The sequence below is a fragment of the Mirounga angustirostris genome, unplaced genomic scaffold (genome assembly GCF_029215605.1).
Source record: "Mirounga angustirostris isolate CCGP_5_RB_7025 unplaced genomic scaffold, mMirAng1.0.hap1 SCAF_15, whole genome shotgun sequence".
NCBI classification, from domain to species: Eukaryota; Metazoa; Chordata; class Mammalia; order Carnivora; family Phocidae; genus Mirounga; species Mirounga angustirostris.
The window spans coordinates 32,133,472-32,151,694 of NW_026991723.1; the positions used below are offsets into that span (position 1 = coordinate 32,133,472).

The window sequence follows — 18,223 nt, forward strand, 5'->3', positions numbered from 1 at the left end:
CTGGGGCACTAACATACCCAGGTAGAAGTGGCAATGTGAAACAATTCTGGCCAAAAGCAAGCAGAAGTTACTGGGTGGAGTCTCTGGGAAGCATTTCAAAAGAAGTCAATGTGGATGGAATTTGCCTTTTTTCTTTGTTTTTTCTCCCTTTTTCCTATCTAGAATGGTTATGTGATGTCAATATGCAGGAGCCATCTTAAGACTATGAGGATGAAGATTACATACAAAGGAAGGCACAACAGAAAGACTGAGGAACACTAGACCTTGGCTTATTATCTCTGGACTTAGTGTCTAATGAGAAAAACTGCTAGACAAAACTGATTAATGTAAAAATGGCTATTGGGTTGGGTATTCTCATTGCCCTTCAAATCTCTCTGAACTTAGGCTATGTGGAAATAAGCATGAAAAATGGACCAAGAAGGCATTCTTCAAATTGAAATGCTTTTATTAGAATACTAATAATTGCAGATAAAAGGAAACCACACACATGGGAAAGGGAAAACACTCAGAAATGCTATTACAGATTAGGCAAATTAGAGAAAAATTTTCTTCAATGTATAGAAAATGTAAACATTTGCCCTGGGATTCCTCACAGATAGCACAGTCCACAAGGACTTATTTGGACCAAGAATCTACCGGAGTCTACAATATAACCTCTATAATGTCTCTGAACTTCCTACATTGAAAGTTAAAGTTCCTAGCACACCCAAAATTTTCTATGAAAAAAAACTAAATGGTTCCTAATCCAGGCAACTGGAACATCAACTGCTACATGTGGAAGCAGGCACTGAGGCATGTTGGTCTTCCAACGAGTTTCCACTCACTATGCTAATAGTATTTACATTTACCTTGACAGAGATTACAAAAATATACACGGTATATAAAACCCCAAGTTGAGTCTGGGATGGGAAATTATATAGTTCTTGCTCATCAAATGCTCCAGAGAAAGACATCAAGTCAGTCGCTTGAACTTAGGGAGACAGGACTAAGAAGAGGCCCTCTTCTGTTCAGAAAATGGGGACTCATAAACGTCCATGGGTGGGCAGGTACAAACCAGGTGCTGGTCTCCATAGATGTCATCAATCCGGGCAATGGTTGGCCAGAATTTGTTCTCTGGTTTCACAAAGGGCTGCAAGGGACAAAAGATGGAAATGTTCTGGGGTATTCTGAAACATTTCTCTTGGGGAAAGAGGAGACTGCAGTGATATCCCACAGCCTAACCCCAATAAGTGCCCTAAAGTAGAAGAAGGTAAAACCGACACTCCTATTTTTTATTGCAGCTTTATTTATGGTAGCCAAAATATGGAAGTAACCCGTGTCCAACAGATGATAAAGATGTGTATGTATATGTATGTATACACACATGTGTGTGCACACATATACACTGGACTATCATTCAGCCATGAAAAAGAATGAGATCTTGCCATTTACGACAACATGGGTGGACCTAGAGAGTATTATGCTAAGTGAAATACATCAAACAGAGAAAGACAAATACCATATGATTTCACTTACATGGATCTAAAAACACAGAAAAAAGAAACAGACCCATAAATACAGAGAACTGATAGTTGCCAGAGGGGAGAGTGTGGGGGATGGGCAAAATGGGTAAAGGGGAATGGGAAATACAGGCTTCCAAGTATGGAAGGGGTAAGTCAGGGGGATAAAAGGTACCACATAGGAAATAGAGTCAATGTATTGTGATAGCATTTGTTATGGTGACAGATGGTAGCTACACTTGTGGTGAGCATAGCATAATGTATCAAGTTGTCAAATCACTATGTGGTATACCTGAAACTAATGTAACATTATGTGTCAACTATATTCCAATACAAAAAAAAGTTATAAGCCACCCCTTCATTATTGTCCCCCCAAATCCAACTTTTGACTCTTGTCTCCACCCTGCCAGACTATGGAGTACCTTTTTCATGTAAGACTCAGAAAGGAAACAAAGACTGTATTTGGTGCATTTGGGGCAACAGTAGAAATTTGACAGGGACTCCTATTTGGTCTTCCTCCACTGTGTACCCAGTGGATTCCCAAGCCTATGGCTGACACTCTGACCTCAGAGCCCTGAAAGCCAAAGCCTGTGCTCTGCATCACTTGTCATGACCTATTTAGGAAAGTGTCCCACATAGGGGTGCCTAGGTGGCTCAATGGGTTAAGCATCCAACTCTTGATTTCAGCTCAGGTCATGATTTCAGGGTCATGAGATTGAACTCCATGCTGCTTGTACCTCTCCCTCTGCTCCTCCCCCCACCCCCCACAAAAGCTCTCTCTTTCTCACTCACTCCAGTAAATAAATAAATAAAATCTATATTTTAAAAAAAAGTGTCCCGGGGCGCCTGGGTGGCTCAGTGGTGGAGCATCTGCCTTCGGCTCAGGTCATGATCCCAGGGTCCTGGGATCGAGCCCCACATTGGCGCTCTGCTCAGCAGGAAGCCTGCTTCTCCCTCTCCCACTCCCCCTGCTTGTGTTCCCTCTCTCGCTGTGTCTCTGTCAAATAAATAAATAAAATCTTTAAAAAAAAAAAAAAGCGTCCCACATAGAGTTACTATAATGAGGCTGCAAGGACGGGAGCCCCATCAGATGGGTGATGGCCCCTCATATGCACATGAACACTCTACTACCCGGCACAGGCAGCTTCAGAGGAGAACTTACAAGTGGGAAAGCTGCCACCTCTCTGGAATAAGGCCGATCCCAGTGGGAGGATGTGACACAGGTCAGGGAATGTGGAGACATCTGAAACACACAGATGGGAAAGGGATCAGAGAGAATACTGCCTTCTCCTCCTGTGCTTTGTTCAGCCAGTGAGCTGATGGAAGCCCAGGGACACAGCGTGGTTGTTTTGTTTAATTTCAACTTAAGGGGGAGAAAATGTTGATAGGAAACTTTATTGTGAAATATTTCAAATATCAGAAAGTTATGGTAATATATTAGAACATCTACCACCCAACCAACATAAATCAACATTTTGTCATATTTGCTTAATCTTTTAAAATAAACATCGCAGAGGGGCACCTGGGTGGCTCCATTAGTTAAGTGTCCGACTCATGGTTTTGGCTCAGGTCATGATCTCAGGGTCCTGGGACTGAGCCCTGTGCCAGGCTCCATGCTTAGCCAGGAGTCGGCTTGAGATTCTCCCTCTCCCTCTGCCCCTCCCCACCCCAACTTGTGCTCACTGTCTCTCTCAAAATAAAGAAGTCTTAAAAATAAATAAATAAATAAAACAGGGGTGCCTGGGTGGCTCAGTCGGATGAGCATCTGCCTTTGGCTCAGGTCATGATCCTGGGGTCCTGGGTTGCTCCAAGGGGAGCCTGCTTTTCCCTCTGCCCGCCCCCTCTCCCTGCTTGGGCTCTTTCTCTGTGTCAAATAAAATGAATAAAACAATGTTGCAGATACATCTGAAGCTGCCTATATATCCCCTCCATCTCATCTCTTACCCTACTCCCTGGTGATAACCACTATCATGAATTTGGTGTTCACCATGCTGATTGTTTTTATACTATTACTGCATATATGCATAAACAGCATATAGCATAGTTGGGCACATTTTAAAATCTTATCATCCTGTATTATTCTCCACTTGTTTTTGTAACTTAGTATTATGTTCTTTAGATGTCTATTGCCATTTTTAAAAATGGCCTAAATCCTTAAAGAATCAGCAGTATCCACAGAAAAGAGAAATAATAATAAGCAAGATGCCTTCTCCTGCCAGTCACTGGCCTGGGTACTCCACCTTCAGCTGGGCACCTTGGAACTTGCCTGAGCTTCCCCAAGCATCTCAGACTTGTTCTCTGGCTTGGGGCCATAATAGTGCAACCACAGTCTTCACAGTATTTTCAATTCATGACCCCCCCCCCCCCAGCTTAATAATGCCTGGACCTAATGAGAGACTTAGAGCTCACAATAAACATGTTTCAGATTTTCTCCAAAAATAGGCCATAACATTATAAAAGGCCAAGTACCAGTTAGTTGTTCTAAGAGATAACTACTCCAATATAAGAACTTGTCTTTATCCAGAGTTTGTGAGGTAAATAATCTCACTAGAGTGCATCAAACAGAGACATAGAATAAGAATAAGACTCCCCAAATAGATAGCTCTTAGCCTCTGCTCCCTCCTTTGGCAACCAGTCGGGTGCACGTGGGAGGTATACCTCCCACAATGACAAAACAATTACATAAACAAAATTAAAACATATCTCAAAACATCCACTTTATACTTGAGTAACTGCTACTATGTTGTTCAAGAAGATCTAAATTTGCAAGCAATGAATTTGTTCAGAAGAATGGTCTTAATCTAGGCAAGAATAATCTCACCTTCTGATGGGAGTTCAGGGGTTGCTGGCACCCTGTCCATACCCAGTCTTCTCTATGGGACATTTCGGATAGAGTACCAGCGCCTACACACCTTCAGTGGATTGACCCTGGGGTCAATGCGGCCCTCCTCGATGTCAGCAATTTCCTGCCGAATGCTGATCATGGCATCACAGAATCTATCCAGCTCTGCCTTGTCTTCTGACTCAGTGGGCTCAACCATGAGAGTCCCTGCCACCGGCCAGGACATGGTAGGGGCATGAAAACCTGCAAAGCAGATAGGGGGTCTTGTGTCACTAACCTTGACCTCCCCAATTTAGAAGAGACCCTCCCCGTTGTGTCAAGGAAATCACTGGATGAATGTGCCTAGTATATAATTTGCATATATATATGGATTCATCTCAGCACTGTTTATGCAAGAAAAAAGAAAAACTTAGGAAATAAACTAACATCCAACAACAGAGGATCAGTTAAGCAAGTTTTACAGACACTTCAAATGTATGTAAATTTATATTTGCTAAATTGGGTAAACATTAAAAAATATTAAATCAAAAAAGCAAGCTACATAATAATGATATTCCATTTTTATTTAAAAAAATGTGACAAAGTGTTTATGTATATATATCTTATGAAGGAAGACACTTTGAAGAATAAATACTAAAATTTTAACAGGGGTTATCACCAAAGTATGAGACTAAGATTTTATTTCACTTTGATTTTGTTTTAGAATCTATAATGCTTGTGTTTTACTTGCAATTAAGAGAAATTGAAATATCATAGCCTATCACAAGTTAAATAACAAGATAGCAACCATAAGCCTGAAGTGAGTGTTACTGTCCCCATTTTATAGAGGAGGAAACTGAGCCTTGACCATGGAAAGCCTTTTGTCTTTACACTGAATACAGGCTGAAGGTATTTCTGTTTCCAAAAGTTTTCATATGTAAAATGACACATGCTTGAGAGAGATTTCCTGGACAAAAGCCAAAAACAACCTTTTCCCACTTCTTACCCTTTTTCTATGAAACTGTGAAATGATGACGAACAGCCCCAAAATTGATATATCTGTCAGTTAAGTTTAAATGGGTCCCAAATTCTGATCTGCATAAATCACATGGCGTGCTTTAGGGTCGTGCCTGTGTGCTTTAAGGGATTGTCTCCTCAACATGTTATAAACATTTTCAAACAGTATATTGAAAAGACTATAGAGTGAAGACCCATACACTGTTCACCTAGATTCTACAATGATGCTCTGTTTGCTTAATCACATATCTATTCATCCTTCCATCTTATTTTTGATGCATTTCAAAGTATGCTTCAGTCATCAGTACACTTCTCCCTTAAATAGTTCAGCATGCATATTATTAACTAGAATTCAATATCTCTTCACATGTATTTGTGATAAAATTTACATAGAGCAAAATGCACAGTTTTGACAAATACATAGAACTATGTCACTCAAACCAGAAAAGAATATTAAAAAAAAAAAACAAAAAACAAGCTAATCTCATTACCCATTAAGTCCAACCTCAATTCCATGTGTGAGCAAATTCAGCCCAACATATTCTGCTGTAGTGGTTCCCATATCTTAAAACCATCAGTTGTCTTAGGAACACAGATTCTTGGATCTTCACCCTGATTCAGAAGTCCAAAGTAAGGCTCAGAAAGCTATGAGTCTTAAAAACTCTCCCTGTGACTCTTATCACTCACTAAGTTTGGAAACCTCTGCCCTAAGGCAGTGTGCCCCACATCAGGCTGTTAGGACTCATCTGCGGGATGCTTGTTAAATATACAGGTTAGGAGGCTTCTCCCCTGGAAACTTTGATTCAGTAGGTGTGATTAAGAATCTGTGTTGTCATTCTCAATTGCTATTTTGGGGGTTTTTGGGGGTGGTTTTTGTTTTGTTTTTGTGTGTGTGTTTTTACTTAGCCATTCATTCATTCATTCTCTCACATTTTTTTCAAGTGTATTTATTTAAGTAATCTCTACACCCAGTGTGGAGCTCGAACTCACGACCCTGAGGTCAAGAGTCGCGTGCTCCGCAGCCAGGCAGCCAGGCACCCCATTCTCTCATTTACTAAACATGTAAGTTCTGAGGTGCTTACTAAGTGCTAGGCACCTGTACAATTCTAGACTTGGGGCAAGTGTGGCAATCACCCTATCAAACACCAAAATAATGTCAAGTTTGGAGACAGACCAAAACTTGGAAATACTGGGTCGTGACTTGCACTACAACTCCCTCCTAGCCCGTCCTCTCCCTCCCTGCAAATGCTGCCGCCGCCACACATGTGATGCGGACAACACATCTCAGAAGCGAAGCTAGAGCCCACCTGAATCTCCATCACTCAGCCATTAGCCAGGAGGCCGAGTCAGGTCACGGGAGCAACCAAGAGATTTGGAGGGAGTAACTGCTAATTTCATTAATGAAAACTTTCTCTGGCTTTCCCATTTAGTATAACTCTGCCTAATAAGATCATGCATCCAGGAGAGGAATGAGCCACACATGTGGGACTCCCATTATGATGCAGTCATTAAATTACTGAAGCTTTCACTTTCCTTATTAAGAGAAGTTATTCAAATTATTAAAATTCAGATAGGACTCCACACCCACTGAAAGGCAAAGTTCTCCCCACCTTAGCCTTTCTGAGAATTGAAGCGTCTTTGATATTATTGATAATGTCATTAAAGCATGTATTTCAATAAGGACTGTGCTGAATGAACATCCACTAATTCATAAGGGCCTGTGTCTTTCAAAATTCTTCCAGGAAAACTGCACTGTCTTTATGAAACCATATTCCTGTGGTGGAGGAAATTCTTCCTGAGGTGAAGGAAGCCTATTCCTTCATCTATAGAAGCAGCTGAAATAGCTATGCCATGACTGAGGTGCTTATAAAACTCAAATGCCATTGGTCTTGAACACTTCTACAGGTTACCTGCTCTACTTCCTTCACCATTACACCAATTGATCTCTTCATGGACTCCTTTGTTTACCAAGAGTGGAACAGTAGTAAGAATTTATCAGAAACATAGACAAGACAACACCAAAAAACAAACAAAAAACCACAAAACCCAAATAATCCAATTAAAAGTGGGCAGAAGACATGAACAGACATTTCTCCAAAGAAGACATCCAAATGGTCAATAGACACATGAAAAAGTGCTCAATATCGCTTGGCATCAGGGAAATCCAAATCAAAACCTCAATGAGATACCACCTCACACCAGTCAGAATGGCTAAAATTAACAAGTCAGGAAATGACAGATGTTGGCGGGGATGTGGAGAAAGGGGAACCCTCCTACACTGTTGGTGGGAATGCAAGCTGGTGCAGCCACTCTGGACAAAGTATGGAGGTTCCTCAAAAAGTTGAAAATAGAGCTACCCTACGGCCCAGCAATTGCACTACTAGGTATTTACCCAAAGGATACAAAAATACAGATTCAGAGGGATACCTGCACCCCAGTGTTTAGAGCAACATTATCTACAATAACCAAATTATGGCAAGAGCCCAAATGTCCACCAACTGATGAATGGATAAAGAAGATGTTGTATATGACATATTATTCTGCCATAAAAAAGAATAAAATCTTGAGATTTGCAACAACACAGATGGAGCTAGAGAGTATAATGCTATGCAAAATAAATTAGTCAGAGAAAGACAAATATATGATTTTCCCGTATGTGGAATTTAAGAAACAAAACAAATGAACAAAGGGGGAAAACAGAGAGAGAGGCAAACCAAGAAACAGACTCTTAACTACAGAGAACAAACTGATGGTGACCAGAGGGGAAGTGGGTGGGGGGATGCATGAAATAGGTGCTGGGAATCACAGAGTACACTTATCATGATGAGCACTGGGTGATGTATGAAGTGTTGAATCACTATATTGCACACCTGAAACTAACAAATACTTTGTGTTAACTGTAAATGGAATTAAAATTAAAAACTTAATTAAAAATATAAAAAATAAATGAAGAAACACAGGAAACAGCAACCATTTTCTTTGGGGTTTTTAATTCTATTAACTACAAAGACTTCTAGGATGCCAATGGATTCAAGATATATGATTTAATATCTTTAGAAGGGTATTACCAATGCACTCATAGGGCAAGCGTTTTCTCTATCATTTTGAAGCTTGCCTAGAACCCTGGGCTCACCGTTTAGCCTATGGATCAGTTTACTATGGTGCCTGCACATTTGGTTTGTGCCTTGAGGAAGTGGCCCATAGCCAGCATGGAAAGCTGCATGAATGTCAAAAACCTAAGTTGCCCTAAAAGCAGTTCTCCCACAAGGTCACTCACCATAATCCTGAAGCCTCTTGGCCACATCCACAGCCTCAATATTTGCAGACTTTTTGAAGGGTCTTGTATCCAAAATAAATTCATGAGCCACATAACCTGGAAAATTTTTTCAGCTCAAGATTAGCATCAGCTTGTTTTACCCAAACAAATGAACAAATAAATCAGCTTAAATCACATATCAACGAGTACCAAGAAGCCATGATCACTTGGTAAGTTTATAGCTGGCAACAAAGACCTCGTCTACTTTATTAATAAGTATAACTATAAAGATAATTGTAAAATTAAAAATGTTTTTAACACGTCAGGCCAATATGTCACAACACACCCCGGAGCCAAGAGGCTGATGGGAGGTGGGACTTTGGTGCCAATGCACTGCTGAACTATTTGCCTGGAGATTTCCTGGGGATGAGGTTTTTTCTACTCTGAGGTTATAAAATCTTCCAACAGTTAAACATGTCATCACAGGCCTGACCCTTTTATTACAAAATATTTCTAGAGCTAAAGATCCACTGATACTGTTTTCAGCAACTCCGCCCCCAGGATCAAATAACTTCCTCCTGTGTGTGTGTAAATATATAGTAAACCTAGACCTGTAAGGCTCATACATAATTGTATGTGATTCTTCAAAGGGGCTCTTGAGGTTTTGGTTTCAGGCTTCAAGCTGAGAATTAGAAATCGGAGCTGTCAAACACCACACCACAAATGGCAAGAAGCTGAAGAAGCCAAAGGCCCTGGGAGTCCGTTCTCTTTGCTCTAGTTTGTAAACTGACAGCCTCCCCCGGCCCAGGCTGCTATCTAGCTCCCCAGCATGAGCTGTTTGATCCCCCACCCATCAGCAGGAACAAACCATCAACTCAGTCAGCATTTTCATAAATAGAACATTTCTGGGGGCTTCCAAATTCCATGGCCCACACAACTGATGAGTTTCCTTCCAAGAAAGTATCTGCTCATGAGATAATAATGTACTCCTTCTTCTTAACCTACTTTCCTGACTCTCAGCTAACAATGACTCTACTTACAGATACGTGGAGCAGACATAATTCCTCAAGCCTAAGAAGAATAGCTCCAGTCATTAATAGCCCCTGAGATTGTCCGGAACTGCTCTGCTTCTTATGTAATGAATAGATAAGAAAGGACTGGTTTTGTTAGAAAATGAAAGTATGAGAACCTGAAGCTTTAAATATACTGTCACTGAATATTTTTTAAATATTCTTTCTAACAGTGATGGGGATTAAATTTGTAAGAAGTGGGATTCAAAAGGAGAAAGTTGTATTCATAGCTAGGTAGTCAGGGGGAAAGGTACCTAAAAGGAATGACAAGTTGGAATATTGGGCGGGGGGGGGGGGGAGGGGGGGAAGGAGGAATGGTGAGACCATTTAAGTCTAGGAATCCTAAATACACAATTGTCCCTACCCCATTTTAGTAGCCCAGCCTCAACCTTTGACCTTTCTTCTCTGAGCCTCTGGCTGCCACCCCAGCACCGTGACGGTGACAGAAGAAAGAAGGCTAATGAAGCTCACTGCTCTGAAGGATGCTCAGTGGGCAGGAGGGGAGGAGGGACACATGATGGAGGAAAGGAGTCACTCTTGCTGGCAGACAGAGGGCAGTCTTCCAAGGAGAAGTTCAGTCACGCAGAGCCCAGCCCAGCACTGCTAACACAAAGCCTGCGTCTGCAGGGCCCCCACCACAGCCAGGCGGTTTGGGAAGAGCTCCATTTTCAAAATGAGGTTCAGATGTTATTTTCTAAATCCATATCCTAACGTGTTCAAATGGAAACGGTGGAATTTCAACATATTCTTTCTGTACTTGAGCCCTGAAAGGGGTGAAATGGAAACTTGGTGGCTGTTAGAGGCCAGATGCCAAGATGTTCGTCTTTGTTTACACTTTTTAAGGAGAAAAGATAGAAAACCTTCTATGGCATATGGTGAGTCAGGAAAATTTGAAGTAGAAATTATATAAACTGATCAGCACAAGTTTTAATTTCCTCTGAGTAGACGTTCCTGCTGGGCCTAACCATGACTATAGCGGAGAGTCTGAAAAGATACCAAGTCAAAGGAACAAGGAGGGGATGGTGGCATGATGGAAAAGCAAAATAAAAGTGGCTTGGCTCTAAGCTTGGAACATCTTCCCTCCCGCTCCGCATCCTCAGAGTGATTGCCTAGAGATAAACGGAACTCACTGGCTAATTACTCTATAATGCTTAGGTGAGCAATCAGGGTTTGGTCAAGCTTTTCAGTTGCAATCCAGGGACCATTACTAATAGAATCAAAACTGAAGGTTTCCCTGGAAATGAGGTCAGGTGGGTGGGGTCTCTGGCCTCAGGAGGGTCACTTCCTGGCCTGGGATGTGATGGCCCATCCCCTGAGGCCCATGTCTACCCATAAAGGCAACTGGGAAACCAATTCAGGAATAGGAATTTCCAGGCAGCATTAGGTTTGTCTAAGGTCAAAAAGGAATAGGCATTTAAGAAATTAAAACATAAATAAAACATTGGGATACTAATAAAGTTGCCTACTCCGCTGACAGAAACTCCATTTAGATCAAACAGTGAGCTTAGCCTGCCAAGAGTAGACATCTGTGAATTTTTTTTAATTCCTCCTTTAAAAAAGGTACCATCTTAAAAAAAAATTCTCAACTGGATGTCTTTCAATAAATAAGAATTTATAATTAAAACAAACAAACAAAAGGTGCCATTTTACCTGAGGTAATTCCTTTCTTTCCTCATCTGAAATACTACTGCTTTTCCCCCATCCCAATTCTTGCCTGTCACTTCCTTGCTTCACAAAACCATAAGCCTCAGTGGTTTAGCTGTTATTTTCAAATCTCTCAGAAGAAATGGTTCATAAAGGGAAGCCTGGAGTTCATTAAAATTATTGCCTCGTAGTCATCTGTAATTCCAAAGTCTTATATAGAACTAGTAAATATGATTAAGATGAATAATGGTCTTTTAATATTGCCATTAGACATCTTGGACTACAATGCGTTTATTAAGAACATTTCTATTTTGGGCCCTCAGGAGGTACAGTGATAATTCTTTTTTAGGCCCTAGAATACTCAGCTTCAAATTATATAATGAATGTGTTTACCAGACCAAACATGAGACAGTTTTTTAATTTCATGAACTTTGGGATTGGGTAATAAAGTCTGTAATCACCAGTATATCTCTGCGTGGGATGAGAAATACAATTTATTATTTGATTCTGGGATAAAATGTCAAAACAAATGGAAATTGCATCTATCATTCTGTGCTGCAAATCCCCTAGGAGTGTGAGACAGTCTCTGCTTAAAGCAGTCACTCAAATGCTAAGCACATGGTACGCACCTGAGTAGGCTTGCTTGTTCAGTTTCCTCTCTGCTAGACCGCCACCATACCCCACATGCAGTCCCGATCACACACATTCTTGCTTTAAAAACTAAACTTCAGATTGCACAACTGTGTGAACACACTAAAAATCAGTGAATTGTACATTTAAAGTAGGTCATTTGTATGGTATGTGAATTCTGTCTCAATGTTTTCAAATAAAGTTAATCATAAGTAAATTTCAAATACCTTAAAAAAATAAACAGAAAAAAACCCTAAACCTCGTCAATTAAAGCAAAAAAATCATTTTTCAACCACAGAATGGCAAAGATACTTTGTTTTTGGTTGGTGTTGTTTTTTCAGCCTGACACTTGGTGTTCACTAGGCCCTGGTGTGATGGTCACTTCATACGCTATTAGCATGAAATAAACTGTTACAAAGTCTCTGTGGGGACAACCAGGCCACACATACCAAGAGCCTAAATGCATTCATACTCTGAAATAATAATTTCTCTTCTACAGCTCTAACCTCAGGAAATAATCAGAAATGTTTTTTAAAAATCTAAATAAAAAAGATATTCGTTGTAGCAAATGCAAAGCAAACAACTAGGAGGAAAACACAATTACCTAAATCCTGGTATATCCATATAATAGAATCAATGTAGCTACTTTCAAATAACATTTAATGACAAGGGGAAATGATCACAATATAAGATAAAGTTAAAAAACAGGACACAAACTGTATTTGTATTATGATATCATGGTCTAAATGTAAGATAAGAAGAAATACAGCAAAATATTAATAGTGATTATGTCTGCTTGATGAAACCATGGATCATTTATGTTTCCTTCCTCATGGTTTTTATTTTCCAAATTTTCCATGTTGGGCATATAAAAATTACTTACATAATCAGACAAAACAAGTATTTAAACTAATCCTAAAGGCCGATACATAAGCAGAATGCATTTCACAGGGCAGGAGCTATATTTGAATGAATTAATTAGTAGCTCTTGTAGATTCTTTAATACCCACCTCAGAAGCATTTTATTGTGCTGCTTAGAGACATATTGCCCACAAGTTTCTTTCCTAATCTCTGGGGAGCATTCCTAACCAGACCTACTAGTTATTTAGCTCTTTTCTATTTTCAAACTACAGAACTAATCCTTTGGATACCTATTTTTAAGGCAAGACCAGCCTTTAAATTAAAGATCACAGATGTAGATATATACTCCGCCTGAGCTGGAGAAACAAAGAGCCCAAGAGAGACCTCATTCTTTCGGCCCATGCTGCTTACTGACTGCTAACTCTCTGCTCCAAGCTCCAAGTCCCCATCTGTCCCTGTCTGTGACTCCGTGCCCACAGCCAACTTGCTGCGTGTCTCCTCCCATCACCTCCAGGATGACTTTGTTCGCGACCTATTACTCCCTCTATTGTAGCTTCACTCTCCCCTCTTCAACTCCTTTTCTCTGGCAGGTGAGTATCATGTTCTTTTCTTATTTCAAAACAAAACGGCATCCTATTGGAGCAGCCCCCACCTGTCCCACTGCCTTCACTACGAAACGCGCCCAAACCATGAATGCCTCTCCCTTCTTTTCCCCACCCTCAGTCCACTTCTCAGCTCATTTCCATTTGGCATCTCCCCTATCATTTTTGCCCTAATTCTTTCAAAGGTGACCAAAGTGTTCCTAATTGTTAAAGGCAGGTTTTGTTTTGTTTTGTTTTGTTGTTTTGTTTAAGACTCCCGTCGTTAAGACCAGTCTGTCTCTCCCGGTTGTGCAACACCGTGTACATTTATGGTGGGCCAGGAGTGATTGACAGGTATGGGTGCTGGAGCATGGAAGCAGGCACAGTCTTTACGCTGCTCAAGGTCTGACGGACAGAGCCAGACAAGAAACCGAGTGGGAGAAATCCTCAGTAGTGGAGGGAGCAAAGGAAGGAGTAGTTCTCTGTGCCAGGGAAAGTAGGGTACAGGGATCAGATGAGGCCAGAACAGAGACAGACAGGGCAAGCAGGGGCTTTTCTCCGGAGAGGCACTGTGACAAATGCTGCAGAGGCTCTAAAGCTGCCTCAGACATGGAGCCCGCCCTCATCAGGTACCCCTTTTCTGCTCATCCCTGTTAATGTAGCCATCTGCTTGAGGGGTTTTGCTCTAGTTTCTCAAAACTCTTTTCTTGGGTTTCACCATTTCGAAGAGACTGCTCCTAGATTCTGTGCCCAAAGCCAAATTTCTGCAAATCTGTCTGGCTCCGTCCCCTCCCATCACTTCCAGGGTGACTTTGTCCCCCCTTCTATTATTCCCACAATTGCACCTCTATTATCAGCATAAGAGGCTTACCTAGAATCGCTCTTCACACTCAAATAATCAGTAACTAAGTCCTATTGATTCTACTTCTAATAGGATGTTCATCCCCTGCCATTTTCTTAATGACTTTACCATTCTCTTAATCCTGTCATTCCCCTGCTCAAAAAACCTTCCATGGCTGTCATCTGGCTCAAGAGTAAAGATGAGAGCCTTCTGAGACCTTCAAGGCTCCAAGCTGCCTCTCCAACTTCATTCTTATCTGCTCCCCTTCCTCCTATCCCATCCATCAACCCCCCAAAGCCTCCCACCACCTAGACAATTCTGGCTTGCTGCAGTCTCTGTTTACTGAGGTTGCTCCTCTCCCTTCCAGGCTCATCTCAAAGGGCTCCTCCCAGAAGGCTCTCCCAATTATTCTGCCCAGTCTGAATTACTCCTCTTCTAGAGGCATTCCCATAGCACTTTGGGAGGTAATGAGCTCACGATATTTATGTATACATCTCTCAGTGGTGTGGCTCCTTGTTGACCTGGGCTGTGTACACTAACTGCATCACACAGCCTTCCAAATAGTGATACTCCTAAACTGTTCACTAAATAGAAGTTATTTCCAAAAAAATCTATGCTTTTCTCTGGTATATGCTAAGAAACAGAAGTTTCCTACCCACTGCAGAAAACCACATCTACTAGGTCAAACTTGGTCAAGAAAAAACCAAGATGATGGTAAACTAAGGTTGATACTTGCCTCTTGCACCCCGGAAAAGGACTCTGTAGTGTTTTTCTAATCGCTTGGCCATGTAGTTGGCATTTAATATAGCAATTTCTGTGGCCTGTTTAAGGCCCTTGCCTCCCATCATCTGCAACAGAGAGAAAAAGAGTCATCAGCCACAGAATAGGTAAACCCAATGGACACTAACCAAAGACACCCCCAAATAAATCCCACCTACAAAGAGAGTCAACCCACTATCATTCTGGATTACAGATGGGTATAAAATCCCAACAAGGAGGTCTGCCAGTCTTCTCTAAGCCTCAAATAAATTTTGGTTTTCTCCTTGGAACATAACTTTAATATTTCTTATAAAAATAACAAAGTAGTAACATAAAAGTAACAAGGAACAAAATAACAAAGCTTGCAACAGGACAAAATTGACTGCTGATAATTGTGTTACCTAAAGAGGAAAAAGAATAAGAGACTCTTAATCACATGAAATAAACTGAAGGTTGCTGGAGGGGAGGGGGATGGGGTAACTGGGTGATGGACACTAGGGAGGGTATGTGCTGCAATGAGCACTGGGTATTATATAAGACTGATGAATCACAGATCTGTACCCTGAAACAAATAATATATTATATGTTAACTGAATTTAAATTAAAAAAAAGAAAAAATAAAGAGGAAAAAGAATCTTGGATTACACGGATTTGGGAGAGCTTTTGTTTGTTTACTGTGAATCTGAGATGTCTTGATAATTGCCAGAAATCTCGTGCAATCTTGACCAAAATCCCCACTGAATCAATTTTGTATGGTTTGTCTTACAGTTGTCCATAGTCAGGGTCATTTATATGTTTAACAACGGCCAGGGTTGATATTATCCCTTTCTGGTATTTTCTAAATCCCTGTGGTTATACAGGGTGAACATTATCACCAGCAAAGAGCTTAAAATCAAGATTGCACCAATTTTATTGTTGACATTCCTCCCAGAATACTTCATGTATGATGGAGGCTTGGTATATATCAAATACATAACTAATATAAATCAAATGAGAAAGCATCAAATAAAACAGGGACACCAACGTCCAAAGAAAGGAGAGGACACATCTTGCCAAGCTGGACAAAGAAGGATTACCAGAGTAAGAGCTAGAACTTGAATGGAAATCTAAAAATGGGTAGAATTTGGAGAGGCAAAAAGAAAGGGGAAGGAGCTCCAGGTGATAAGAATAAAAAAAACCAAGGTGTAGAAGTGAAGGCACAGGGTTGCAGTTGGGGGTTACTGTAGAGGCTGGTGAGCTGTGACGACCTCTTATAAGCCTCAGACCTTTGCTATGAAGAACTTGGATTTGGTTCAGGCAGCCAATGGCTCTCAACTCATGCATCGGACTCACTTGGAAAGTCTGATGGCCCAATCCCTACCTCTCATATGCTGAATTTGATTCTCTCTGGGATGGGGCCTAGGCATGTGCGTTTTGGGAAGAATCCCCTAAGGATTCTGTGTAGGCTAGAAAGACTGAGCAGTAAAGGCAAAAGGAAACCAGAAGATAATTTGGGGTCTTAGAGGGAATCCTGCAATACTATAGAGAGTGTCCAAGATGGACTGAAGCAGGGAAAGAAGGTAGTTCTAGAGCAAGTGGCAAGTAACAACAGCCTGAAATAAAGAGAGGGGTCAAGGTAGTTTAAAACCTATTTTATTTATTTCATTTATTACTGAGGTTCTGTCTGGTATTCCTGGCATATGGCCAAACCAGCTTTGGAGCATTTATTTTCTGTATGTGGGAAATAATCTCTAACCCAAATATATCCATAACAAATAATCCAGGTTTACAGGATCTAGGGACCAAAAGGAACCTGGGAATAAGATTCTGTTTGCAAAGAAGCAGACCTTTATTATGATTGTTTTGTTGTTACTATTTGTAAAACAACGCAACTATCATTTTTAAAAGGAGGTTTTAGTCTCTGAGGTACAGAACTGTTGTTCCAGCTACCCAGAAAATTTTCATTAAGAAGCATAAATGCCACCCTGTTTAAGAATAACAGCCAGCCCCAGAGAGCCATCCAGCATGACTTGCATAGCTGAGTTTTGGAGTCTTGTTTCACCAGAAGCCACCCTTCCTTTAAGGAGGGAAGCCAGTTTGGGAAGATGCCCTAATTAGCTGCTGAACAAGTGTTCCTATCCAATGCACAGTCTTGTCAACCCAGGAGGTGGGCAGGCCCATTTGAACAAGAGCTGTATAAAATAAACTCTGGCTCTAGAGTTTTTTGGATAAACACAAAGAAAGGAAAGCTGTTCTCTAACAAAGTCTAATTACCCCAGAGAATTACAGTTCTACAGTAAAGGGCAGAGCTTTGGGAAACTACCACATAAGCAAATTTCTGCTATTTTTTATCTTATCTTCCAGGTTCCTAAGAAATATAAAGCAATGTGAGATTTATTCCTAAAAATTTATCCCAGGATTTCAACCAAGTGTAATTAGTATATGCACTGTTCTTCACTTGCAAGTGGCTATACAAATCCTACAGGAAACTAAAATGACATAGCCAGAACATCCACATGACTCATGGAACTTAACTTGGTCTGGAAAAATATATCTAGCATGTCAGTTTCTGTGATGTTAAACCCACTATGAGAACCCAAAGGAAATAGCACCATGAAGAAGAGATTAAATAAAATTTATCTGATCTCTTTAAGAAGGTTTCTTCCACCCAAGTCAGCAATCTTCACTGAATCACATCTCAGATCACAGATTTCTTTTTTTTTTTTTAAGATTTTATTTATTTGAGGCGGGGGAGGGGCAGAGGGAGAGAGAATCTGTAGCCGACTCTGAGCTGAGCACAGAGCCCCATGCGGGGCTCAATCTCATGACCGCAAGATCATGACCTGAGCTGAAACCAAGAGTCAGACGCTTAACCAACTGAGCCATCCAGGTGCCCCTGGATTTCTTCATTTTTAAGTCAAGGAGAAAGTCTGCAGTCATAGTTTCCCACCCACATATCACATCCCCCGCCCGCCTAACACAGTCATAGGCCTCACCTTAATATAGGCCCACGAAATGGGCAAGATGGAACTGGAGCCCCATGGGGCTGCGCTAACAGTACCCACAGGTTGGTCATCCTCACTTGGCTTTACTGAGATGATGGGATGACTGGGCAGGAAAGGGGCAAGATGCTTCTTCCTGTTATTTTTAAACACAAATTCAGCAGATATAAAAAAAATCCAGACCAACCAAACAGGCAAAACAGGCAAGAGCTGAGCCCTCTCAGAAAGCGCTATTTCTAGTAGAGAAACTCAGAGTGGAAAGG

General features: G+C 41.0%; 1 protein-coding gene across 2 annotated transcripts in view; it reads right to left on the bottom strand.

Moving 5' to 3' along the window:
• Window positions 1–427: 427 nt before the first annotated feature.
• GLDC (glycine decarboxylase) overlaps window positions 428–18,223 on the bottom strand; it is a 99,164-nt gene continuing 81,368 nt past the window's right edge. The window contains exons 20-25 of one of the 2 annotated variants that reach the window (XM_045882399.3): window positions 17,955–18,096; window positions 14,957–15,068; window positions 8,615–8,710; window positions 4,412–4,584; window positions 2,662–2,742; window positions 428–1,129 (exon numbers count right to left, since the gene is read on the bottom strand). In XM_045882399.3, coding sequence (XP_045738355.1) covers window positions 986–1,129; window positions 2,662–2,742; window positions 4,412–4,584; window positions 8,615–8,710; window positions 14,957–15,068; window positions 17,955–18,096 — 748 coding nt within the window. In that variant the 3' untranslated portion in view covers window positions 428–985. The remainder of the gene's footprint in view (window positions 1,130–2,661; window positions 2,743–4,411; window positions 4,585–8,614; window positions 8,711–14,956; window positions 15,069–17,954; window positions 18,097–18,223) is intronic. The other variant, XM_064578948.1, reaches the window with a different exon arrangement.